The sequence below is a fragment of the Lepidochelys kempii genome, chromosome 21 (assembly GCF_965140285.1).
Source record: "Lepidochelys kempii isolate rLepKem1 chromosome 21, rLepKem1.hap1, whole genome shotgun sequence".
NCBI classification, from domain to species: domain Eukaryota; kingdom Metazoa; phylum Chordata; order Testudines; family Cheloniidae; genus Lepidochelys; species Lepidochelys kempii.
In genome coordinates, this window is record NC_136400.1 from 7,348,495 (window position 1) to 7,376,091 (window position 27,597).

General features: G+C 44.3%; 1 protein-coding gene across 34 annotated transcripts in view; it reads right to left on the bottom strand.

The window, feature by feature from the left end:
• NFASC (neurofascin) overlaps positions 1-27,597 on the bottom strand; it is a 187,617-nt gene that overhangs the window by 76,475 nt on the left and 83,545 nt on the right. For 23 of the 34 annotated variants that reach the window (XM_078849742.1, XM_078849744.1, XM_073319996.2 and 20 more), the window contains 12 exons: positions 25,779-25,796; positions 23,378-23,483; positions 22,701-22,897; positions 21,701-21,823; positions 20,337-20,507; positions 15,778-15,828; positions 6,791-6,902; positions 5,645-5,829; positions 4,615-4,746; positions 2,697-2,840; positions 1,874-1,985; positions 1,605-1,771 (listed from right to left, as the gene is read on the bottom strand). In XM_078849742.1, the coding sequence (XP_078705868.1) occupies positions 1,605-1,771; positions 1,874-1,985; positions 2,697-2,840; positions 4,615-4,746; positions 5,645-5,829; positions 6,791-6,902; positions 15,778-15,828; positions 20,337-20,507; positions 21,701-21,823; positions 22,701-22,897; positions 23,378-23,483; positions 25,779-25,796 (1,518 nt within the window). The remainder of the gene's footprint in view (positions 1-1,604; positions 1,772-1,873; positions 1,986-2,696; positions 2,841-4,614; positions 4,747-5,644; positions 5,830-6,790; positions 6,903-15,777; positions 15,829-20,336; positions 20,508-21,700; positions 21,824-22,700; positions 22,898-23,377; positions 23,484-25,778; positions 25,797-27,597) is intronic. The other 11 variants (XM_073319995.2, XM_073319990.2, XM_073319989.2 and 8 more) reach the window with 3 other exon arrangements.

Sequence of the window (27,597 nt, forward strand, 5' to 3'; positions counted from 1 at the left end):
ATCGCCTTTTATGATGAGATTACTGGTTCTGTGGATGAAGGGAAAGCAGTGGATGTATTGTTTCTTGACTTTAGCAAAGCTTTTGACACGGTCTCCCATAGTATTCTTGTCAGCAAGTTAAGGAAGTATGGGCTGGATGAATGCACTATAAGGTGGGTAGAAAGCTGGCTAAATTGTCGGGCTCAACGGGTAGTGATCAATGGCTCCATGTCTAGTTGGCAGCCGGTATCAAGTGGAGTGCCCCAAGGGTCGGTCCTGGGGTCGGTTTTATTCAATATCTTCATAAATGATCTGGAGGATGGTGTGGATTGCACTCTCAGCAAATTTGCAGATGATACTAAACTGGGAGGAGTGGTAGATACGCTGGAGGGGAGGGATAGGATACAGAAGGACCTAGACCAATTGGAAGATTGGGCCAAAAGGAATCTGATGAGGTTCAATAAGGATAAGTGCAGGGTCCTGCACTTAGGACGGAAGAACCCAATGCACAGCTACAGACTAGGGACCGAATGGCTAGGCAGCAGTTCTGCAGAAAAGGACCTAGGGGTGACAGTGGACGAGAAGCTGGATATGAGTCAGCAGTGTGCCCTTGTTGCCAAGAAGGCCAATGGCATTTTGGGATGTATAAGTAGGGGCATAGCGAGCAGATCGAGGGACGTGATCGTTCCCCTCTATTCGACATTGGTGAGGCCTCATCTGGAGTACTGTGTCCAGTTTTGGGCCCCACACTTCAAGAAGGATGTGGATAAATTGGAGAGAGTCCAGCGAAGGGCAACAAAAATGATTAGGGGACTGGAACACATGAGTTATGAGGAGAGGCTGAGGGAGCTGGGATTGTTTAGCCTGCAGAAGAGAAGAATGAGGGGGGATTTGATAGCTGCTTTCAACTACCTGAAAGGGGGTTCCAAAGAGGATGGCTCTAGACTGTTCTCAATGGTAGCAGATGACAGAACGAGGAGTAATGGTCTCAAGTTGCAGTGGGGGAGGTTTAGATTGGATATTAGGAAAAACTTTTTCACTAAGAGGGTGGTGAAACACTGGAATGCGTTACCTAGGGAGGTGGTAGAATCTCCTTCCTTAGAGGTTTTTAAGGTCAGGCTTGACAAAGCCCTGGCTGGGATGATTTAACTGGGAATTGGTCCTGCTTTGAGCAGGGGGTTGGACTAGATGACCTTCTGGGGTCCCTTCCAACCCTGATATTCTATGATTCTATGATATTAAACTACAAAAACAAAGCTAAACTACGCCATACTCCAGCTCTTAAGATCTGCCTCTTTGCCTATAGGCTATGAAAGTGTGTAACAAAAAATTGGTAAAGGAAAAATAAATCCTTTACGCTGTGATTTTCAATGGAGCCCAAGAGAGTTAGGCACCAGCCACCACTGAATTCTTTTAGGCTTAATTGAAAATCAGTCTTGCATATAATGGAAACTAAATGTGTTGGGATCCCAGTTTTGTGGGTATGTTTGTGCTTGATGCACAGCACGAGAATTAACCAGCTAACTACCCAACTTGTGGGTGTAAACTGATGCCCATGGAAAATTGTGGATGCTTGTGAGAAGGTGGGCCTGTACGTGCAACACTTTGACAGCACTGTCTCTTACCTTTGATCTCCAAACGAACCTGGTTCTCTGCTTTACCCAGAATGTTGGTGGCGACGCAGGTGTAGATTCCCTGGTCCTCCTTCCGAGCCATGTTTATTTCCAAGCTCCCATTTTCATGCCTCTGGTAGTTCTCTCCATCCAGGGCGCTTCCCTGACCATTCTTAAACCTCATAACAATACAAGAAACTATTGTAAGAGGAAGCAGCAGGAGGAAGTGGCTCATTCCAAAGCCCATTGCAATCAGCAGTTCTGAGTGTTGGAATCCTTACCAGCGCAAAGTGGGGATCGGGGAGCCAAAGAATGGGCAGTCAAGGAGGGTCCTGTTATACTGAATCACTTTGATCAGCTGGTTCCGTGGGGCAAGAATCCGGGGAGGCACATCTTAAACAACAAAGAGCATCCCACCCATTGTTTCATGTTCTCTGTGTATATAAAATCTCCCCACTGTATTTTCCACTACTTGCATCCGATGAAGTGAGCTGTAGCTCACGAAAGCTTATGCTCAGATAAATTTGTTAGTCTCTAAGGTGCCACAAGTACTCCTTTTCTTTTTGCAGATACACACTAACACGGCTGCTACTCTGAAACCTGTCAAATGAGCATTTTGTGTCTTTAAAATCCCATGTGCTGTAACCACACCATATCCCCATCTCTCCTCTCTAGTCACAGGACTCTCTTTTTCTTGCACCTCAAGTTCAAGTTCCTTCTTCAAGGCTTTGCAAAGCTCCCACATTTCCTCCTATCCCCTCCCTTCACTTTTACCCTTCCACTGCTCTCTCTGTCTCTTACTACCTTCTATTTATGGCCTTCCTGCCAACACCAGCCCTGATGCTTGGCGGTCCTGCCACCAGCATCCTTAACAATCTTAACCCACTACAGTTGCTATCTATCATGACTTAAATTAGCCAGAGATTTTGGGAATGTTGTTCTATGGGAGATGGTGATTTCACCCATGAATTCAGAGATTACTGTTTTCTTATGAACACCTCTAGGCTGGGAAGTTAAAGAACTCCTGTGTTCACTGTAAAGACCTTCCCAATCCACCTCCGTAACACAGATATCAGCAGACCATCTGTAGCATTAGATAGTTACCCAGAACACTGACGAAGGCATTAGCCAGAAGGTAGCCATGTTCGTTGGAAGCATTACATTGGTACACGGCACTGCTGCCAATCTGGGTATCCCGAAATACAATGGTGTCTCCGGCCACTTCCCGACTTGGGTTGGGAGGAGCAGCTTCAGAACAAACAGAAGGAGGAAGAGAGAGCTCTTCAGTTTGCTATTAAACTTTACTTGGGTGAAAGGCTCCAAATCCCATTAACCACCCCCCGAGACATCCAACCCCCTGACCCCGCTTACAATTGGTTATCCTACTGAACATACCCAACAGAGCAAGCTGAGGATGGAGTAAAGCTTTTCAGAGTGCCAGCATGGGAGTCTGTGAAGTCCTCAGGTCATATGCAGACCAAGATCATTAGGGGCTATGCCCGGTGTCTGGCATGGCCTGCGGCCAATAGTGCTCATGTTCAGACACTGGCCCCTAGGGCACAGTGTGACTCTTTAACCCCAGCACAAAGCAGGGTGGTAATGCCTGGGAAATGCTGAGTTCATTATTTTGAGGAGGATTTATAGAGTCAATTTCAGTCTCAACCTGCTCCTCTCTGCCATCCACTCTATAGTGAGTGATTAGTGAGCAGGGGGAATGTAAATTATTATTTAAGGTAATCATATGGGCCATAGTTTAGGGTCTTTTATGTGGCCTAGACCTTATTTATATGACAGATGAGACGGTTACTCACCTTGTGCAGTAACTGAAGTTCTTCAAGATGCTTGTCCCTCTGGGTGCTCCACTATCCTCCCTCCTCCTCTCTACTTCAGAGGTTCACGCTGATTCTCTGGGGTAGAGAAGGAACTTGGGGACGGTTGGCTGCGCACCGCTATGTAACCACTCAGAGCAGCGTGAGACAGCTATGGCGCACACGCGGCCCAGTTGAGCACTGCTACTACAAATCTCCGATTACAAGAGCAGGGCGCCAAGACACCTTAAGTGGAGTACCCACAGAGACACTTCTTGAAGAATTATCAGTTCGCTTTTAAAAGACAGATGACCTTTCTCTCTAGTTTATCTGAAGTGACCAAAAGAGTTTAGCAGGATTAGTTTCAGGTCATTTTCGGTTTCTTTTTAGAAGGATCTTGTTGAAATGTGATTGCTCCATAATTCATAACCATGCATCTAAAGCCAATGAGCATTACAGAAGGATTCTGATGCAGAAGCAATGTTACATTAAGTTAGGCATTGATAATATTCTTCAATGATTCCATGACAAATTACTTTTAGTGAGGGAAATCGATAAAAATCCATTGTTTTAGGAACTAATCCTAAAATAGCAAGCGCTAGACATTACATAACACACACAGATATCCAGTCATTTAGTCGCCTGAACTCTGTCACACCTATACACACTTAACTTTAAATTAAGACTCCTCTGTTCAACACAAATATTGGATTTTTCCTTGTTATTCTTGGTTTGTCCAGTCCAATGTTAATTTCATTCTAATCCTCATTGTAGTTTTCATCTCCTCATTAATGGAGGGGAGTGTATCTTGATGGGACTGAAGGATAACAAGAGAGCTACCGGCATGATGGACACCTGCCTGCACTCTTCTTGGCTCTCACCATTGCTACTGGTCATTTTTAAGTGCACCAAAAACTTTTTTTGTTTTGTTTTGTTTTAAAGTGACCTTTGGTGTCACAGTTGTAACACTATCATAACTAGATCTTCCACTCATGGAAAGGATGATGAAAGACACCATGAGGAAGGCACGTGCGCTTGAAACATCTCAAATAACTACGATCTTGAAAACACCCTTAGCATGACTCATGCTTATTATTTTTCCACCCTGAAAAGAGGAGCAATTTATATGAAATTCCTCATGTCTTGGTGCATGCTTCTATAATGAATATAATTCAGTCCCTGCTAGGGAGCCCCAAAGCCATCAGTTTGCTTACATTCTATGGGCTCTCCATTCACCAACCACTGGATTGTAGGCTTCGGGTTCCCGTTGGCTCGACACACGAGTCTACCATCTTCACCAGGGGCCAAAATAAGGTTTTGTGGTTCGTCCAACCAGTAAGGGGCCGCTTTAAAGACAGGAATGTGTATACAGACAAGTTATACATGCATTGTGGTTACCTCCGCTGAATTCCTCTCCATTATTTAGTTGTTGAAGCTGACACCACAGAAAGAGTTCCCCACCACATGCCACATGTAGGAAATGGGCCCTTCCCCAATGCGGAAGTGATGTCGCTGTAAGTCAAGTCCTCTATTTTAGCCACTAGAAAACAGATGTGCATTGGCTATGCTGAGTAAAATCTCTACAGTCGACCTTTGCCTAATGTTCCTAGCCAATCCCAACCCTGGAGTGGCAGCCTCCCGACCTTAGGCCTAGAGGCCTACATTTGTCTGCCAGAACAAGGATGTCAGACTTCCCTGAGCCCCTAGACTGTTTGCGGGCTCTGCCCTGCCTGACAGCCTGAGCCTATAAACACTTGGTTGCTCTGCCCTGCCTGAGGCCAGAGCCCTGGACTACCGGCCACTTGGCCCAGCCTTGAGGGCCAGGGCCTCAGAGGCTGCTAATCTCCCAACAATCTTGGCCTAGGGAGAGACCCGAGCATGAGGGGGCATGGCCTCCCTCTGAGATGGATGGGGCGGGATGACCATGCACTCCTACGTGAGCTAAAAAAACAGCAGAAGAATTTTTTTCTACTGCATGATGTAAATTAATGTAGCTCTATTTAAAAAAAATATCCACTGAGCTATGCTGATTTTCACCAGCTGAGGACCTGGATCAGGAGATCAGTCTGGTTGAGATGCAAAGGTGTGTGGGTATAGGCAAACATCCATCTCAGTTCCGCAAAGCACAGATTATCCCATTAGCATAGGTCTGAACAAACAAGAACAGCCCCCTCTCACCCTCCCCATGGCTCTGGAATTCTAACGGCTCAAGTAATTTGAATGGTAGGATAAAAAATGACGTACCCTTCACTCTCACTGAAATAGTGTGGCGGATGCTGCCCATTTTGTTGGACGCTAAGCAGAAGTATTCCCCAGAGTCTTCCTCAGAGACGTTGGTGATGCGAAGGGCCTTGTTAAAATTTTCCAACTTGGTTTTGTCCGTTGGGAGCTCTCCTCCTTTCTTGTACCACATGATATCTGGTGCTGGTCTAAGGAGGGGAGGACAGATTAGGGGTCATATCTGAGAGGAGGCTCGTCAAGACATGTACTGTACAGGAAACAAACAGATTTGGGGTCAGGAAGGAATTTTCCTCCAGGGCAGATTCGAAGAGGCCCTGGAGGTTTTTCGCCTTCCTCTGTAGCATGAGGCATGGGTCACGGGTCACTTGCTGGAGGATTCTCTGCTCCTTGAAGTCTTTTAACCATGATTTGAGGACTTCAATAGCTCAGACATAGGTGAGAGGTTTTTCGCAGGAGTGGGTAGGTGGGTGAGATTCTGTGGCCCGCGTTGTGCAGGAGGTCAGACTAGATGATCATAATGGTCCCTTTTGACCTTAATATCTATGAATCTATGAGATTCCTCCAAATTCAGAACCACTTAAACCAGTCCCCTTAGATTTTATCCGCCCAATGGTTTCCACAGATGACTCACTCTCCTGCCCTCCTGACTTACACCAGGATCTTGATCAAGGATCCTGACCTTCACTAACACCACTAGGAGTGAATTTCTGGCTCATGGATACTACTCAATCTCTTCTGCATAGTTTTAGCTGGTGCACACTCCTGTAGCCAGACCTGGCCAGTTGGGCATTCACAAGGACTACAGTGGGGCCTGTTTCCCTATATTTGGTAGGACACTGTTTCATGTGTCACTACATCCCCAAAGTGGACAAATAAAAGGAAACTGATCCAACACAGAGAAAACAGAAACATAGTGTCACCCGCTTCCACTTTTGTGATGCATCTTTCCACCTCTTGCCCATAGGACATTTGCAGTTACCGGTCCTTCCATTGGGGAGCAAGACACCGTGGACTGGATCCTACTTTCACTGAAGTGAATAGCAAAAGTGGAGCATCAGGGACTGTACAGTTTGCTTACTACCCAGAGCAGAACAGATAAGGAGATGCCAGAAACCATTCCCCCTCCCTCCTGGGGCAAGTGGTACGTACACTCCTGAAGCAATGCACTCGAGTAAGAGGTCCACCCCTCTCAGCACTATCTGGTTGCTTGAGGTCCCGTAGGGATACATGAAGCTGGGGGTCGTTTCCATAACCCCTCGGGCTGAAATCAGCAGAAAAAAAAAAAACAGACCACTTTTAAAATCTCCTCCTCCATGCCGTTTCTACCAGCAATACACAGAGCTGCCTGAGTGGAGAGAAGCGATATAGCAACAGGGGAAGAAAGTATCTGCAGCATCATGAGTGCACACGGTACTTTACTAAGTTAGCTGGTTTTCACGACCATCTTGCAGGACTGTAGTAGGTCATCAGACCATCATCCCAATAAAGCTGGTTCTACTTGGATTCATGTGGATGCACCAATGTTCCACATCAAACTGAACGAACCCATAATAGAACCACATAACTTCCCTTCCGTCAGTGTTCTGGGACCAGTTGCTACACGAGGGTTTGCCAACACACTGAGCGCAGAAGGAATTATGTCCAATTAATAAAGTGCTCCAACTCAAAGCATCTAGAGGGAAATCTGATGATGAATTTTAAGCAATGTTGGTTATGAAATACAATCCGTGCCAAACCAAATTAAGGCCAGATTTGGCATTCAGGCCTTGATCCGGCAAAGCACTTAAGAAAATGTGCAACTTTAGCATCACTGCATACACACATGCTTAAGTGCACTGCTGGATGATCCCCTCAGTTATCCCAGTGCAAGACCCTACCGTGGTCTATTGGCCGGATAAGTGTAAATTAGGGCAGAATTTGGCCCTTAATTTCTCTCTTTGATATGGTTAACAAAGAAAAAAGTTGTTAAAGGAAATTCTGTGGACAGAGTGTACAAAATCTCATCTGTAGTTGGGCATCTGACATGGTTCCATATACCATTTCCATAAGGAAACCAGAGACACGAGACTGACATGGAATCACTATATGAACAGGTATAAAACTGGCTAAAACAAAAGTGCAGCTCAGAAACAAGATTAACAATTTAGGGTTAGTTTAGGAAGAGATACTGAGTTGTATTCTACTAGCGTGTGTTCTGGATCTGATACTTCAGTATAAGCCAACTCCTTTCATCCTTATCCAGTCAAGACCCCTGTTGGCTGCTCAGTGGGAATTTTGTCTGCATAAGGACTGTAGGATTTGATCCAGGCCTCAATAGGATTTTGATGCAGTAGACGAGTACGCTACTTAATTTTGTAGATTAATTGGAGCTGAAGCGGTAGAGCTCACAAACAATTTGGTGGACGGAATTAAAACACAGTAGAATCTTGGAAGGAGAAGTTGGCTGAAATCAAATGAGATTTTAAAATAACAAAAGACAAAGTGCTTCATGTAGGACACAGTAATCCAACACACAAATGGAGGCTTTTACTATACTGGCCAGGCAGTAGTACCACACAAGAGGATGTGGGTATGAGCATGAAAATAAGTTGGAGTGACAGTGTTGTCGAGGCCTGTAATAAGGGTGAGGTGATTATTCTGCTCTATTTGGTAACTTTTAGGCCTAAAATGGGTATCGTTCTTTAAAAAACAAAATGAAATTGGAGAGCACAGAGGACAGTGACAAAAACTACAAACAATTAGACAAGGCAACCTAAGAGGAAAGTTTAAGGGAACTAGGGAAAGGTTAGAGAGAAGGCAACTGAGAAGAGACATGACCACTGTCTACAGATACATAAAGGTCTTTCTGTTAAAGATGATTGTAGTTATTAACTTACAACCATGAGGACATAAGATGCAATGGGCTCAGAACAGCAGTAGTGGAAGTGGAACAAAATGGCCAAGGGTAGGTGATGGATTATCAACAATGGGAGACATTCAAGGCTAGAGGAGGTGTTGAGTTAGAAAGGGATAATGGGCCCAACTCTGCTATGATGGATGAGTAGGAGTGGAAGTAGCTGGCCCCCTCTGACCCAAAAGATTCTTTAGCTCAATAACCAGCACACATCAGAAATACAGCTCAAGTCAGTTATGCCCAGTATGTGCCTGTGAGAGCAAGAGGGGGGGGATTCTGTGGTACCCGTAGGATCACACATATCTGAGGAGCATCCTATCTGACAGGCTAGTAACTGTTTTTTATTGTTTGTTTCTTAAGGGGAGGGACTGGGATGACAAGGGAAAACAATTTGTGGCGTTCACTCCATTAAGACATCAGGAAAGGTTTGTGATCAGACCCCTCAAAAGAAAAGCTACCTGCAGCCCAAACCACAGCTTCCCAATTGGCTCTGAGCCTACCACACCACAGCTGCGCACACACATCACATGACTTTTAAAATACAAAATGATTAATGGTCAACAAGTGCTGGTGAGACGGTTAGTCAATTATTCGGTTAATGGATTACCACCACGTACAAGTCATGACCTTACCTTGACGATACAGTTCATTTACCAATGACGTAGACAGATACACATATTTAACTTCTTTCTTACCACTTGATAAGCTCCCTTTCCTAGTTAAGGCAGCCCTACAATACCAGCCCAACACTAGCGTATGAAGGCGAGGTTGCAAACATAGTGGCTGGTGTTATGAAGGCAATACTTGTCTACAGCTACCACGCCATGGTAACAGCATTTCTGCAGGTATTTCCTATTTTACACAGAGAGATGTGGGAAATACGTCCTCTTTGACACTACTCAGTAGGCAAATGTTCATTTTCATGGCAATCACTGTATGGTATATGTCTAAACAGGGTGCATGTCTCACTTCAACAAGTATTTTGTTTGTTCGGGAGCCAGGGAAGGTACCAGTCAGGGAAGAGAAGCAATACAAGCAATTTTACCAGCCATATATTAATGATGACAATTAAAAAATAAAGGAAGGGAAATTAGTATCCTTTCCCAGTTCTTTTAAAGCACCCTACAGACACACTGGGGAGCTCATAATAAGGTTCTGTCTTAGTACATCTGATAAACATTTGCCATTTAACATTAGGGTGCTGCAGAAATCATTCCAGGCAGACATAAACTTCCAATTCCAGATTTGTGGGGACAGTGACAGACAGAAAATGTCAGCCTGCTAGAAAAGTCTCAGTCCATTTCTTTGGTTGGAACATGGAAATAAATAAATAAATAAATTGGAAGTGGATTTTTATACCTGCTCTGCTAGTCATACACCCGTTATTGCCACCATTGTTCATCTATACAAAATAAACCTCAAGGAGGCGTGATCAGGATAGTTTAAAACAACCACGTAACTCCAGTACCCGCAGCCCCAAGCACTGAAGTGCTAATCAAAGGCATTTTTATTTTTTTCATATATTAACCTTACAGATTTTAAAATTTGGAAACAGCTTGCAGAACATTTAATTTCTACTAAGAACCTTGAAAGAGGAGTTAGATACACATTTAGAAGCTGTATCTATTTGCTTTCTGTACAGCGAGCCACCTTTAAAAAGTTTTCCACTGGTTTGAAATAATCATTTCCAGTGGAGTTCCTTATCTTAAAGGCAAGAAATTTCTGGCACCGGTGAATCTTTCCAACTAGTAGAATGTTAATAATGATGATACTTAGCTCTTATATAGCACTTCTCATCCAGAGATCTCAAAGGACTTTACAAAGGATGTTAAATATCATCATCTCCCTTTTACTGAAAGGGAAACCAACATACAGACACTTTAAGCCCACCCACTAAATAGGCTTTGAGAAGACGATAGCCATTTACTCATTATCAGCCTGGGGTTTAGGTTCAAGACGGATATGTGGCTAGCATTCAGGTCTGGATTACATGATGATGATAATCTCAGGAATTGCTCCCATAACAGTTTTACCCTAAGATCGGACCCTGATCTTATTACATTTCCACCGTATTAGGGTAAAGTTTCAGAAGATGCACCTGCTGCAATTTTAACTGCATCAGAACTGAAAATACTGACCCTCGCTAACGTTTTGGATCTGACCCAGGAGAAAAAACCCTAGGGAGAGTTCAAGTGTAAGCATTTGGCATCTGGGATTCTAATCAGAGGCTTTGAGGATGGTTCCAATTGGCTGTTCTGTAATTTAATATTCAAAGCAGACAGAACATAAATATTTTAGGTTTATTGCAAATGGTAACAGGTGTCCCCTCTTCTATTAGCTGGGTTGCAGGTGGGTGTGATCTAAGAGAGATGCAGAGGAATGGAAATTGAAGCAAGGTGTTCTTTTGGTCACCAGCTCTGGGGGAGATGTGGGGGCAGGCACTGCTGCATCAGGGCTCTAACTGCATGAAAGTTGGTGGGATTTTTAGGAGACCCCTGATAGCGAAGTTTGACAATAATGAAGCTTTTCGTATATGCATATAATGCCACGCCCCAAATATCAGGATGAAAACACCCCTCTACTCTTTAGCTGCTTCCTTCAATAACAGGTCAGCTCCCGTGATTGTTCAGTGTCTAACTGCAATTCTCAGGATCCACATGCAAGGTAGCATAGACATAGATATCTGGCTCCTCGGAGAGCTGCTCTGTTGGCAGCTCCTGCCTCCGGCATGGTCGCATACAGTGGACATTGTTGTGGGGAGGGGAGAGGAAGCAGCTTCCAGCAGCTTCGCTGTAGCACACGCATGGCAAGTTTGCCGTGTAATCTCCATCCCAACACACTGTCCACGGGCTGTACTAGTGGGAAGCTCTGCACAAGCTTTCTCTAACACTGGGCTGCTGAGGAGGTTGCCAAGGACTTTAGAATGTGACAGGATCTCAGCTGGTGGTCATCTAAGCATTCAGAAGATGCTGGAGCATCCATTCCCTCCCTGGTGCACAGCTAGAGCCCTGCAAATCCACGGCCCATTTGTGCGGATCAGATGCGGATACAAATTTTGTATCTACAGCCCTGCAAATCCACCGATATCTGTAGACTATTTTTGCGGCTCGGATGTGGATACACATGTCCTGTTAACTGGACTGATGCATGTGTCTCAGGAGCAGATGCTTTCCACTACCTTTTATGCTTCTGCAGACGGGGAGTTATCCATAGAGGGGGCAGCAATTTAAATATGTGCCAGGGGAGGGCCAATGGGTCTGGGTTTAGGGTTTTGCTACAATTTCTGTTGTATTCTTCAAGAGCTAAGAGCTATTTAATACTAAGTGGTGGTGCTAGCCCTTCTGGCTGTCAAAGGAGGGCTATCCACTGCTGTCTCATTGAGCCTGTATACAAACTCAGACACAGCACTAAGAGGTATGCACATCCCTTGTTCATCTGAATGGGGCATTGCTTTATGTCCAGCTACTGTTCTTCCTGAACCCCTATGGACGTTCATGGTGCAGCTGGATGTTCCATTTACTGAGCAGTCACCTTGGCAATCTTCCCTCTCATACATAGCCCTTACTCATGCAAGGAAACCCACTGATGCAAATGGAACTCCTTGCATGAATAAGGGATGCAGGTTTGTGCACCCAACATGGGAACCTAAGTACCACAGCTAGATGCTATGGCACAAAGTTTTGATCTGAGTCCACATGCCGTAATCGAGAGCCCTATAAAAACTGCTCCGGCTGCCTTCAAAAATCTGCTATTTGGTGGTAATCTTGGCAGCAGGAAGGGGTTTATACAGTAGGCTGGAGCAGATGGGTCTCTTTTGACTCTAAGGATCAACAGAAGGTGAGGGGAGGAGGTGGAGGAAGGGGAAAAAAGCCAACACATATACGTGACTGGTGTTAACTCAGTTACTCCAGTACAATGAAACCTGCGCTAAGGATCCAGAAGTGCAGCAGGTCCTCCTCCATTTCCTTCCCCAAATTTTGAATAGCCATTTAAAAGTATCCCTAAAGTTTCTGCAGTCACGTCCAGCCAAGTGCCTGACTTTTACTTATGGCAATTTGCACTGCAGAAAGACGTTACAGCTATAAAACTTTTCTCTGCAGGTTTACTTTTTACATGAAACTGGTTTGGGCAAATAATCCAATTTGAATGACTAATTAGACACATTTTTCTGTTCGCTAATTTAGCATGATTTTCTCAAATCGATTAGTTATTAAAATAAATTTTCAGAGTAATTTCTAAGAACAATTCTTGGTCTGTAGTTCACTTGTCTACAGTTGATTGGGAGGGTCTGGCATGGAAAGTTAGAGCTGTTGGATTGGACACACAAGGTCACCTAATATGTTTCTTTTCCCCTGATTGGAGGAGCTTAACTCTTGGGGCATGTCTACACTTCAAGCTGGAGATATGACGTCCAGCTCAGGTGCTAGTTCACTAGGAATACCAATGGCTTGGACAGGACAATGGGCTAGCTGCCCCCAGAACCTATGGTCCTGGGCAGGAATGTACTCAGGGAATGCCACTGTGGCTAGGTCACTCAGAGCTAAAGTGCAGACATCTACATGGGCTGGAAATTACAATCCCCAGGTCAAAGTGCAGAGGGACCCTTAGATTCAGTTTTCCTGTGCGGAAACTCACAGAGACGAATTCAAAATTCTGTTCCTCTTGTGTTACCTTCCTGGCAGAAAAATCTCTGTCCCTAGATTATTTGAGGAGAGTGAACACAAAAATGGTGCAAACAGTGTAAAGGGATTCACTTAGAAATTCAAACTTCTATTTATTTAAATGGCATTTGTCCAGCTTCATTAGCCAATGAGTATTAATCAGATACATTTTAAAGGACAATTCTCTATAGGATTTTGTCTCCATTTTCCCATGGATTTATACCTACTCACAGGCACAGAGGAGAAATCTCCTTCTACTTCCATCGTATGGAGACTTGAATCAGTTTATGTAACAACCACTGCTCCTATTGGAGCTAATTTCACTCTTGACCATTCAAAGCCATCCATACTGGGCATAACTAGTCTTCTCCCATTTCAAGGGCATCCCTGACTTCAGTTAAACACAGCATATCTTCTGACACTGCTACTTGCTTAGCAGGGTGTTTACATTGCCAGCACCGTTCTGGGTTTCTAACATGCCAAATCCCCCTCAATAGTTCTTGAGACAGTTTTCACTCAAACAAAAAAATCCACATTTCAAGAATGAGTTCCCTCCCTCGCCCATACGGCACCCCTATTACTCAGAGAACTCTCAGCAAGTCTCATACAGGGAGATACAAAAGGGGTGGGGGATGTGAATCCTCTCTTGGCCATCTCATTTGGCAGCAAATCATGGCAGAAAGCGCATTTCAATACTCTTGCAAGATTTTATCCAACTTGCTTAGACTTCTGCAGTCAGGCAATATGTTGCCAAAAAAAACCCTGCAAGATTTTCAATTGCTTAAGCAGCAGTATTCCCTATTCTTCCTGATAGTGCAAAGCTTCTACCTGATTTGGAATTCACCTGCTTTGCAGAGCTTTGCTACCTTTCTGATCTAGATAATTCTCCAAGCCATTAGTAGGATGATAGCGTCACAATAACATGCCCATATTACTGCTATTTTCCTCCTTTGGTTGATGACAATGAAATGGCGATCTGATTATAAGGTGGCAGGCCTTCTTTGGTCCAGATTCTCTGCTGCACTCAACTTAGGTGCAGCAGATGTGGTGCTGGGGCCACTAGTGACCTGGTTACTGCTCCCTGATTTCCTGCCCAGCCTTGAATGCACTGGGGGCTGCTCTGCCAGGCACCAAGGAACTGTACGAGACAGTGTCTCTCTCTCCTGCAATGCACATCCTGCTGCGGGATGCAGAGGGGGAGGATAAGAGCTTTAGCATAAGAGTCAGCTATGCTGGCTGTATGCCTAAAAGGGACTCCCCAATGGCAGGGTTCTCCTTAGCTAGGGGGTGAAAGGTCTGTCCTCCCTCTGCTCAGGCAGTGCAAAGCAAGACACCTTGAGGAGAGAGGGTCTGAAGAGTGCTTAGACTGAAAGCATGGAGAACCTTTGCATTCTAGCTACCTGAGCGTGAGGACACCACTAGGGTTTGCCTGTGCATATCTGCGGGCAGAACGCAGTCCCCTGTGTTAAGCAAAAGTCCTCTTATGGTTTCAGAGGAAATGGAATCTCTCTCATTATTCTGGAGTCAGTTTCATCCCTGAATAGTCTCATGAGGGGGGAATGATACAGGCTGCACCAGCACTGGGGACATTCTCCCCCAGAGCAGCCCAAACATAACCATGAAAGGCATACTCTGAATTCACTGCATTTGGGCACATCCTCCCACTTCCTCAGCAGCAATATCTTGGGGTATATCTGCCGGAGCTTACAAAGACTGTTATGAACCAGTTTCCAGCACTTTATGCAAACATCCTCCCTCACTACACCACTGAATGAAATAAACCCACCGTGGCCCCCCACTATTATTTACATTATCACATCACTTCCACGACACTCTCAATTTATTTCAGAAGGAAGATCATGCCCTGGGGAGCTCAGCAATTGTGCCTCTGAAGCATAATTTATGAGTATGCTGTGGGCTTCCCCCAACAAATGTATTCTCCTGAGGTAGTTTTTCTGCTCAGACAAAGGGTAGAGAAAGAATCTTCAAAAAGCATTCAAAACATGCATAACACCACTACAAAGAAACACATTACCATACTTTTCAGAAAACCATACATTTCTTTTCCCTTCTCAATGCCTACATTTAGCTGCAAATATAATAGATGCGCTTTCTGAATGGTGAGAAATATTGGATTTTCTTTTTAAGTTTTCTGCTCTTTGGAAAGGGGATCCTATTTGCAGTAGAAATGGGGATTTGGATTCAATTTGGCCAAACCTCCTTGTTGTTTGGGCTTTGTTTTGGTTCATACTCAATTAATCCAAATGTCCCTAATCTGAGGGTTCAGATAATTGATCAGCTTTAATTTTCAATAATTTGGACACTGTATGATATTTTAGGGGGTTTTCTCCCCTCCATGTGCAGTATTGATTAAGTTGAAACTATAAGTACAAAATCAGAACAGGACTACATATATATGGTGTGTAGGTGCATATATATATATATATAAATATTGCTAACTTGTTCGCTCAATTGCCTTGTCAGTTTCAACGACCAACTAGTGGGTGTTAACACAAGAGTAAGTTGGGTTAGGTAGAAAGGAGTTAGAACATGAAGTTCTCCAGAAGTCAGTGTTGACTCACCACTGTACATGTCAGTGTGATTTCGAAAAGACGTTTCATTATGGGGATTCTCTGTAATAAACAAAAGAACATGAGCGCACCAAAGGCAACAAAGCAAGCACTGAGTAATGGAAGGCGTAACGGAGGAACGCAAGAAAGCAGGAATGAAATACCAAGACCAGAACACAAAATGATTTTGGAAACGTAAAAATACTGCAGCTATGCAACACAAGCACACAAAATATTCCGAAAAGAACAACAGTCCGGAAAGAAACAAACAGCAACATAAGACAGCAATGAAAGGAGAAAGGACTGCTTCATTCCTACAAGATGTAGAATCAAAACAAAATATAAAAATAAAATATCAACTAAAGGTTTCATAAACACTTTCTGCAATTTAAGTGTTTGATTCTTTTGGTATAAAGAGAGTGTCTGTATCTTTGAAAAATCCAGTTCCAATGTGAGACAAGTGGCTATTTTGCTCTTGATTCCTTGAACACATGAGGGAAGCATGTTTCTTGCTATTTTATGTCCATATAAAACATAGGTTGGCTAAGCCACAGCACAACCACACAGAAAGGTGTGATAAAAATTAACAAAATTAGGATTTAAAAGTAGTTAACTGTAAAATCCTTTTAATTAAAAGTATTTTAAAGTGCATTGTGTCTCATAAAAATCCACTATTCATTAACACACATCCATCAGTCGGTGACAGGCACTCAAATCTAACAACTCTATTTTATGAAGAACATTAATTGGCATTACAGGATTGCTGGATAATAGCTAGAAACATGGGCCAAGATCCACAGCTGGGGTAAATCAGCATTGCTCCAATGAACAATGCTGATATACACCACCTTAGGTTCTGTCCTCACATTTTTAAAATGTATCTTATATTAAATGCTGATTTGGGATCTGCTAAGAGTGATCAGATTTTAAAAAGAGATGCTACACAGCCATCTTACGACATCATCTAATGAACAGAAAGTTTTAGAACATTTAAAAACTGGGTACATTGGTTACAAGAAGAGTCACTGCCCTGAAGCTTAAACATCAACAACATACATCATCTGTTTTGGAAGGGTTAAGATGACTCATCAGGGGTCCAAGAGCTACACGAATCAAGTGGGATTAGGTTTGGAACAAGAATGCAGTCCTACCTCAGTCCACTACAGGAAAAAGTACAGCCTTATCTTTCTACTGAATTTTTACAAACTGCAGGGGCAATTTTCTTCCCTCCCATATGGAATGTAAATAATGGAAATTTAATGTAAACATTTTCAACAGTTAGATTACTCATTTCTTAAAAGTAGCCAACACCCATAAGGCACATATCTCTCAACAGCTTTAGACAAAAAAAAACCAAAAACCACACCTAAATTCAACCTCTTTGAATGTGATATATACAAAGAATTTATTATCGTAACAGCCAGAAAATTAGAACTTCAGTCCACCTTCTATTCAGGGGCCTCCAGGGGGCTTTTGGGATGAAATTTGCATGATATAATAAAGCCGACATTTCCAAGGGAAGACTTAAGAGAGAGTCCAGTATAATTGGAAGCCACAGTGCAGCAGCCTTAATGAGCCTTTTAAAGGACCTGAGAGAATGGATGCTGTAGAGATATCTAGATGAAGAATAGCTATCCTATGTGGGTTAGCGTTTACAGCTAAGCATAGACTTCTTAGAGCTTGTCAATTCATCAATAGTTTGTTCTGCACATTCTTTCCTTCAGTCTATTAATATATACAGCTACATCCTCAGCTGGTGCCAACGAGCCCAGTTCCATTGTCTTTGGTGCTGCTACACCCATTTACACCAACTGAGAACCTGGCCCTTTTTTTGCAGCTCAATGTTTTCATTCTTCGACCATCTGTGTAAGTGGATAATTTATCTGAATGTTATTCATCTGTGACTATTCCCATCAATCGGCCAAGAATCTATGTACTTAGCCTTTGTCAGTCACTAAATACTTACGGCCCAGCTCACCTCAGTCTTATTCCTAAGCCCACATGGGGGAGAGAGCACAACAAAGCAGGTAGAATGCTCTCTGCCTGTTTTGATTCTCATGTCAAGTTTTATGCCGTACTGGGGCTCCACTAATTTCAACATACACTGATGTGAGATCACAGTCGAGCCCTACCATCCGGCTCTGGCAGTGTTCTCCTCTCACTTTGCAGAGCTCTAAATACGCTCGAGCTATTCCACAATGTGTAGCATGGTACCTATTGAAAAGCCATATTCCTCCTCCTCTCAAACTATGGCAAATGCTTCTTTAACAGAGCTCCTGTTCCTCTAATTCGGTGGCTGCTTGCCTAGCATAACATGACCTCCAATCACGTGTTCAAGGCGTGCTGTACCATTCCAAGTTCTCGCGTCTGCTGGCTGCTCCTGGAAGGGTGTGCGGAGGCTTTCAAATGCAGACTCTCTGGCTATGGGAAAAGCTGCCAAGCTGCTGCAACAGGGAGGTTGAAATAAAAAGGAGACGGAATGGAGACGTTGTTGAGGAAACAAATGGGCAGCAGGGAGGGATTGGACTCAGCTTCTGCTGACTCTGAACTGAGACAAGGGGCAAACTTGCAAGGTGAAGCTATGCAGAGAGGTATAACGTTAGCTGTTTCTACCTGGGATGTTCATTGTCCAATTTAATGAGAACAGAAATACACAGCAAACCATTGGTTGTGGGTCCTTCTCCTAACTCCCACAGTGTATAGCCCTGAACTCTCTCTGCATTAGACTTGCAGCCGGGTAATGCTGCTCTCACTGCTATTTCTTTATACAGAGCAGCATCTGGGAGAGCCTGCCCTGATCAGGCGTTTTCAAACACCAGGCCCACTTTCTTTGATCATCTCTCCCCCTCGAATTATAGTTACAAAGTCTTAGGCCTTCTTCGGTCTTTAGATTTATACTCCAATTTACACCACAGTGTAAACGTACACAGGGAGCAGCTAAGCTTCTTGCTCTCAAACTGATGTGACATTATGCTTGCCTCAACCGAGATTGTCCTAGGTGCTATACATATACATAGCAACCGACAGTCCCTGCCTTGCAGGTTTACAACTAAATATTATCTCCTGTCTTCATTCTCTCTCTTACTCCCTCCCTTACAAAATTTCCACATCCGCTGGTGATCAGAACTATGATCTCGCTCCAAATTTCCTCCAGTAGACCCCCGTGAAATCCATCAGCATTGGAGACCTGCCTTCCTCCATCAACCAATCTACTTTTAGACCACAGAAGAGAATACTGGTGCCAGGAACTAGCATGTATACTCTCCATCTCATCCCTTGGCTCTTTGACATACTGAGTTACTAGATAGATGTGCATCCCTTATACCTAGAAACAAAATAAATATTCAGAAACAAATCCAGGACTGTCTAGCCTACTATCACTGCAGTGGAGAAAGGATTTTGCAGTCAGCAAAGGTCTCTCAATGAGATTAGAAACATAATCTGGTTTGTCCATCTCCAGCTTCAATGTCTTCTCAGGAGACTTCTCATTATGTAGTTAGAGTGCATTATAAACGGGCTCCTCTTGCCCCTAGAGAGAATGCCATTCTCTGGGTTGAAATTGAGGTCACCTGCAAGCCCAGCACAAGTTTTCGATGCAATCGCTTGGGCTCCATAGGGTCAATTTTCCTGTTAACGTAAGTGGGAGTCTCACAGCTAAACAATAGATCGTTGTTTATAAATAATTTAGCCCTGTGCCGTGCAGCTCATGAGTTAAACGAGGAGACTACATGTGCCAGTCGCCTCAGTGTTCACAAGCACAATATCTTCCCTACCCAATAAGAGCAACAATAGGCTTAAATTCAGGCCAGGCCTAAGCAAGTGAAACTCCAGTGGAATCAAAGGAGTTGCACCAACTTCGAATGGATCTGAATTTGGGCCCAGTATAATTCTGCTCTCAGTTACAGTAGTGAAATCTCAATGAGATAGCACCAAGAACAAAATTGCATCCAGCACATTTTAAGGATCCTTGGCTGCCCGGGGCTCATTACCGTATTCTTGCATATATTTCTGTATTAATTCAGACTTGTTTAGGGAAGTTCTGTGGAGATGCAATGCAAATGTAAAAGAACTGAGGTCCACAGCACAGGAAATAACCCTAACCCTGGGGTCATCAAGAGCAGCTCTGAGCAAACCCAGGATATTACTCACATATGAAGCCTGGAAACTAAACAGATTGATCTCCCACTAACTATGTATATAAAAGCTCCCCTACAAAGCGCAGACACATCTCATCTCTGTTGAAGCTGGTTTTGGGTTAACACACACACACACACACACACACACACAGTTATAGCATGAATTATAGGCCTGCTTAGCAGTGAAGTTCTGAAGCATTAGAGAGACATCAATACCCTGCCTTTAGGTTATTGGTCCAACTGCTACATTGACCTTCAACCACCAATTCTTAGGTTATTCTAAACCCTGTCATGGAAGGAAGCGCCCTCCCCCAGAGAGATCTCAGAGCTGCACAGAATGCCTTCTCTGCAGGATACTGCCAGCACGATCCAGAGGGGAGCCCTTGCGGAAAAACTTAAAGAAGCACCAGCCCAACAGGTCAAAGCGACACTTACTGGTTTGGACCTTGAGCGTGTAAGGGTTTTTCTGCTGGATGGTGTGGGTGAAGTGGAAGCGCGCGTTACAGCTGTAGTCAGTTTGGGCATCCTGCAGCATAACGTTGGAGAAGTATAAGTCGCCGTTCTGGCCCTGGGAGACGCGCTTGTCTTGGTGGATTGGCTCCATGGCTGAGAGAGAGAAAACAGGAATTCAAAACAAAAGCCACTGCACTGCTGGACGTCTTAACATCTGCCTTCAAACAACTGGTGCGTCTTCTGGCAAAGCATCTGGAGGGGGGCAGCAAATGCATAATTGAGGCAGAGTCATCCAAGTCCAGCAAGAGCTGATGAGTACAAACTAGTTCTTGTAATTAGTGGCGTGAAACACTCCATGAAGGAAACAAAATATGAATATTGAGGCTGCCATGCCCCTCATAGACTTTAGAGCAATACACAGTCCCCCTGGCTGGCTGGAAGGGATTCTGTTTGATTATAAGAATTCACTGATTTCCAATGGAACCAATGACGTGGGATGGGAGGGATTTTAAAGAGCTAGCTCCATGTACGAGCAAGGCACTTCCTATCGTTGTAAAAAGTGATTTGCCCCGTAGCTTTGTTTTCAAGCTGCTGCCATCCCCATGCTTGGTTACAGCAGAGGCTCACCTTCTTGGGCCAAATCGCAGGCCCGCTACTCCATCCAGCAGCACGCACTGGCCCCCTACACTCCCTTCACCCAGCTACCCCCAGAGCAACAGCTCCCCATCCTACCCTCACAGCACCGAACCCCTATGGTTTCATAGATTTTAAGGTCAGAAGAAACCATTGTCACCTAGTCAGACCTCCTGCATAACATCAGCCATGGGACTTCCCTGCTTCATGTCTAACAGGCTGCGATTGAAGCAGAACAGATCCTCTTGCAAAAACATCCTATCCCCCACCACTTTCAGTAAGTGATTCCAATGGTTAATTACCCACACTGTTAAAAACGTGCACCTTATTTCTAGTCTGAATTTGTCCAGCTTCAGCTCCCAGCCAATCCCTCCCCTCCTTTCCATTCCAACCTTTTTAAAACCTGTGAACCACAAAGTGGCTAAAAACTCATGCCATGATCTAACCCCCACAATTCCTGCCTGCAGAGGAGGGTGGGTTGGGACATGATTTTCTCACCAGTTTGTGGGTCACAGGACAAAACAAAACAAAAAATAGGACATTGAGAACACTTGGGCTACGCCAGAAAGCATCAGCTCTGCTGTAATTAAAACAGGGGCGGGGGGAGGTTGAAGTTCTGCATTAAAATACATATTGCGATCGGTCAAAAGATTTCCCTCACTGAAATGAACAGTTCAGGGAGCCTTGGCCACCCAACCACTGTCCTAACTTACAGCTGCTCATCCAGAAGATAACAGGAGGTGGCAGCCCAGGGGGTGGGTTGCATTTTAAAGTCAGTGGGGATCCTTCATCGATCTCTACGAGGTCCAAATGTTCCTTTGGCCACAAGGGAGACCCTGCAATCAGAAGATGTGAGAGACATAGCAGACATTGAGCTGAAGGGAATACACTGGGAGAGATTTGTTTTTTAAATCACATCGCCCTCTCCGAGGACCTGGCCTGGTTTCAGTGGAAAGGCCCTGATGCAATTTTATTTTTATACACACAGGTTTCTTGCAGGGTCCATGTGTTCCTGCTCCATAATGATATTTCACCCTCCAAAAACTACTTATATTGGAGGGTCTCTCAGTGTTGTACAAACATGACTAATGAATTAAGCTTCACGACAACGTCCTCTGTACGGCGGGCGTTATTACCCCTATATTACATATGGGGAAACTGGGGCATAGAGAGGCAAAGTGACTTGGGCATGGTCGCAGAGCAGGTTAGTGGCATAGAAGGGAAGAGTCTCCTGATTCTCTGTTCCGCTTCCTAGCCAGCAGACTATGTGGCCTCCTCTAGCAGCTGAGATTGCTATCTACTGTGATCAGCTACAATTGTTGTTTGTGTGTCTGATGCGCCCAGATGCCACAGTGGCAGGTCCATTAGAAGTTACACAGGATACAGTTATTGTAGTTGGGTTGTTGGATACAGGAGTGGGAGGGAAGGAAAAGAAGATCAGCCTATCAGCCAATGCAGGTAATGGGTATTTTATCACCACTATACATCTCTAGTCTGTTTGCAAGGCTGAATTAATAAAATGAAACAGATACACATACCACCAGATGTGAAGCCAGATGTGGCATTTGCGTGGCAAATATTTCCTTCCCAGCTTCTGCAAACCCTATGTCATGAAAACATTTTTTTAACCCAAACCAGAGCCACTCAACTACCTGAGGCTATAGACTGCCTGGCTCAGTCTTGAGAGAGGAGCGACAAGTTTGCATTACTCACTGGAAACCTGCAGGAGGATTTTGCTGGAGAGCGCTGTCCCGTACTGGTTTCGAGCAGAGCACTGGTATTCCCCCTCATAATCCTCCGGCCTTCCACCGCCACGGAAGTCGATGACCAGTGTCCCCGACCTGCGCTGCATCGAGACCTTCGGGTCCTTGGCCACATTGAAGAACTTCCCATTCCGTGTCCAAGAAAAACTGCCAACATTGGACATTGCATGTATTATGTAACCATGTGCCATGACCACATAGGAAGAGTCTTACTAGCTACAATACAGTTACATTTAATGTATGACCCATTAACTTTCCTATCTAATAAGAGAGACACGACATGGAGTTGGTTGCTCTTCCATAGAGTGTGCCAGGCTTTCGCCCCTTGTGTATTCCCACATTAAATCTATTTGGGTATTTATATGGCCCTTGTCACCATAGGGTCTAAATTCCATAGCTAAGTTCTGTACTGTGGAAGGTAAGGAGCCCAATTCTCTGCTGGTACAATGGAGCTATGCCAATTTACACCAGTGGAGAGTTTGGCCCGAGGTACCCAGAAAGACTCTCTGTTGTCCAGTGCAAGAATGTCTTTAGATCTGGTTCCCCTTTTTGCTGACATCAGTAAACTTTTCCGCATCTCAAAAATAGCAGGACCTCAAGGTCATGAGAACTTTAAAATGCACTCACGTAGGAATGGGGTTCCCTTTGGCTTCACATTCAATGAAGATGTTATCCCTTGGGTCTACAATATAGTCCTTCACAGACTGCTCTGTAATCGTGGGAGGTTGAGACACTGCAAAGGACACAGAAAGAATGAGGAGAAACCCTTTACTCATCATCCTGCAATGGAATCCTCCTGGGAATTGAGACTTCCCCTGTGGGAAGTCACTGTTTTTATTCATTATCTTTGAAATTGCAGGGGTCAGTAGAAGGACCCTTCAAAACGTAAGAGCCACATATTTCTCATCTAAGTGACTCAAGCTCCCTGGTCAAGCAGTTCCCTGCCACCAGCAGGCCATCTGATGTGAACTAAAAATTTAAAAAAATAAAATAATCATCTCTTTATGAAAGAGACTGAACATGAAAGCAAAACTCAGCTAAGAGCTTTCAAAGACAGAACTCAAACGTACGTGTTTTACCTAAAAGTTCCTGCAAGGAACAATCAAGGTAGCACACATTCAAGAAAACTTCCATGTTTAGCCAGAGATAGTTCTAGATTGGTATCTAGGAGTTAATGGTTTGGAAAGACTAAAGAATATACCAATGACAAGTTTAGGGTCAGGTTCTGAACCATTATTCTATATTTAACATCAATGTAGCTCCAGAGACTTCAACAGACTTATCCCTGATTTGCACCAGGATAACTGCGGATCAGACTCTGAACCCTAGCCTCTTACCCCAGCCATTGGAAATAGCTTAAAGAGGAGATACATGTTCATTACTAATTTGGTATATGAAATTGATCTGACATGCATGTTCATTATTTAGTAGGGTCGGCAAAACAGATGCAGTTCTCTTCCAAAACAGACTTTTAGCAATAACAATTCTCCAGAGAGTTAGTGTTTGTGTTGCAAGATTAAGGTTTTGCTGGGACATGATAGCCGCTTTATTAGAAGTGAAATCTCCTTAGAGCAGTGGTTCTCAAACATTCCCACAACATGATCCCCACATTTTGGATTACAATTTCCCCCCAATCAAAGGTCCACTTCCCTCACAAAAGGCTCCAACTCAAGGTTAGCTTCCCTCTCTCACCCCTGCAGAACATTTCTGAATCCATCTTCTCTTTGCTGCTATTCCCTGTAGCAGATCATCTTGCAGGGGACATTTTGAGCACATCTGTTTCGTTAGTGTCCGTTCTGGTTAGGCTTATTTCCTGCCCGCACACCCCTTATGTACAGAAAAGGAATTGACATGGGGCTAATTAAGGCCGGACACTTCTTAATCTGGGTTCCAGTGTCAGATGTAGTATAGGGGGCAGTGAATCTAAGGCAGGATGTAGGACAGAATACAGCAGAGTCCCTATCCCCTTCCCCTCAGCTAACACCACAACCTGGCTTCTTACCTTCCCATTCCTCTCTAAAGGTGCCAAAGGAGGGGGAAGAGCCAGGCTGCTTCGGAGCAGAGATACATGCTCATCTCTGAGCTAAGCAATGAGACACGGGCAATTCTAATGGTGCCCTTACAGAAGATCTGTTCCCCACAACCCAGAGTTCATACCCTCTGCGCACACAGCAATTCAAAGGAGACACTGTGCACGCCAGGAGAACGGGTCTTCAGGCAGTTTTCAAATTCAAAGGCACCAACTGCCCACTGCTGAAGGGGAAAGAGTAGAGCTACGCTGGACAGGAAGGGGGAAGGTAGGGAGTTAGGTTGGAAGCAGACAAATGGTGGTAGGAGGATGGTGAAAAGAAAGTGAGAATCTCATTGCAGGATAAAATTGGAAAGGAGTCCTTATAAACCACCATTAAAAAGGATAACCTCTCTGAAGCTCTCCACCTACAGTTTGAGAACCGCTGCCTCGGAAGCTGGTCTGCTGTGTCTAGCTGTGGCCCATATTTGCAGCTCTGACCTACATTGAGAATCCACTCCTTTGCAAGAGCCATTAGAAGTATCTGCAAATTAGGGCATCAGGTTCCAGTCATGTACTGGCCCCGATTTAAAATTAGGAGCCAGACTCTGATCTAGTGTAAATCCAGAGTAACTCTTGTTAGAGTCAACGGACTTATGTTGGCATAATGCAGATCAGAATATAGTCCTAGGATGGGGCCCTTTTAGAGGCAGCACTGGGTTAGAATTGTTCAACCATTTCCAGATGTCTCAGTCAACTGGCCAACGTTCAGATGCAGTGGATCAGACAGTCTGAGGAGGCAGGGGTGTGGCCAGACTCCCCAAGGTCCAAGGAACAGCTCATGCTCTTAAAATCTCAATCTTGCAACAGATTCTGCTTTAGTGGATTCTGTTCCTGCCTCGCCATCACAAACCATTCAAATTGCTCATGCTGCAGCCCCATGCATTTTGTGCCAGGCAACAACCTCTGCTTCCCACCAGTGGGACTAATGTACAAAAAACAAGTCATGGTAGGACTTACATTCACTCTGAATATTTGCTGTTAGTTCCAAAGTGTAAGCATTATAAAAAAAAAGAAACAAAAAAAGGTTAATTGAAAAATAATCCAACAGATTACGTACACAACATGGCTATCGTAGGGACTACAAATATATCAATATCCAAACATGGCCACTTTAGAGTAAACAAAGCAATTGCCTTCTAGCCCACTTACCTTCATTTAAACATGGGAAAATCCCTCCATCAAAAACATGAGTCTTTCATATTCACAATGAGAATTACATGTTCACAATGAGAATTACGTGTCCCAGGCCACTTCCCTCCAGTCTGCCTTTTAAAAACTGCCCGTGTGAAGTTAGTGAGGTTGAATGGTGACAGATCGGCAGCTCTGGAGACGGATGGGCTATCCTTATTCCTGAGATCAGTACAGAATGCACACTGCCAGAGCAAACGTCTCATCCCACTGCCACCAATATGCCCCATCCCAGAGTTGGATGGATCACCTTCAAGGATAAGAAAGCAGTTCAGTCTCTCTGGGCAAATTCCATCCTTGGCCTTGACTGCTGCGACTGCCAACAAGGGGCCACAGGTGCCGACCGTGGGGGTGGTGGTTGGTTAGAGAGATGCTTTTCCGCTAGGCACTACACTGCAAACCAATGACCGCCCATCAGGATACTTATCGGATAGTGGTAACTTGTGATCCCTAACCTTGGGCTTGAACTGGTGGCAAATTCAAAAGCCAGTTACTGAGCCCCTTATGCCAGCCCTCCAGGCAATCAAGGAGCTGATGTGGGGTTTAATAAGTCTTGATTTGGCTAACTAAGTAAAAGCCCAAAGCAACCCAGGCACCTGTCAGATGTAGCATCTGACCAAGGGATCATAAGGCATCTTAATTGCCATGGGAGACATCATGCCTAATGTACCTGCCTCCCCACAACCCTGCATTAGGGTCTGCCTCCAGGCACCAGTGTTTATTTCCAGAGCCGAACCATGAAAGGCCTGTTAAGCTCTTCATTTAGCTGTTTAAACAGATACTGGTAGCAGCTGGCTCTCTGCCAAGACCTGATGGACCACCGGGGCAGGGTGAAAGGGGACAAGGAGGCAGTTCCGTTGCCTGGTTGTAAGAGCTGAACCAGAAGCTTTCCCAATGTAAAGAAAAAGCTGAACACAGCAAATGGGGAACAAACCGCTGACTGGCCAACCAAGCATACGGAAGATACTGATTCCAAGCTGGAGGAAATGAGTGTTAGCACAATGGTCCATGGTAGGGTGACCACATGTCCTGAATTTATAGGGACAGTCCTGATATTTTGGGGCTTTTTCTAATATAGGCACCTAATTACAGCCCCCACGCCAATTTTTCACACTTGCTATCTGGTCACCCTAGTCCACAGACAACTTCCCTTCCTCCCCATGGTGCGTCACTGTTGTGCTGAGATGTGACATGTGCACTGTCCACACATCATAGCGGGAAGCTCCAGCTCCATATTCAGCAATGCCTGCACAAGACTTTGGTCTCAGTGAGCAAGAGTCGATAGAAGAAGGGAGCAGAAGGGTCTAGGAAAGTTTTTGTTTAGAAAAAAAAGTGGAAGAAAAATAATCCAAGCTACTCAATAGCAGGGAGACTTTTCCTTGTGATACACATGTTTTCAGATATGTTTGTAGAGCACCTAGCACGAAGAGGCACTGAACCCAGACTGACCTCTGGATACTACTGTAACAGAAGGTGAGAACCACACGGTTAATTTTAGAGGGACCTAGTTAGGCTTTTAAGGAGAGTCACTGATTTATTTGGATTTTAATGGTCTTGTTTTAGTTGCTTATCGTAACTTGTTATATTT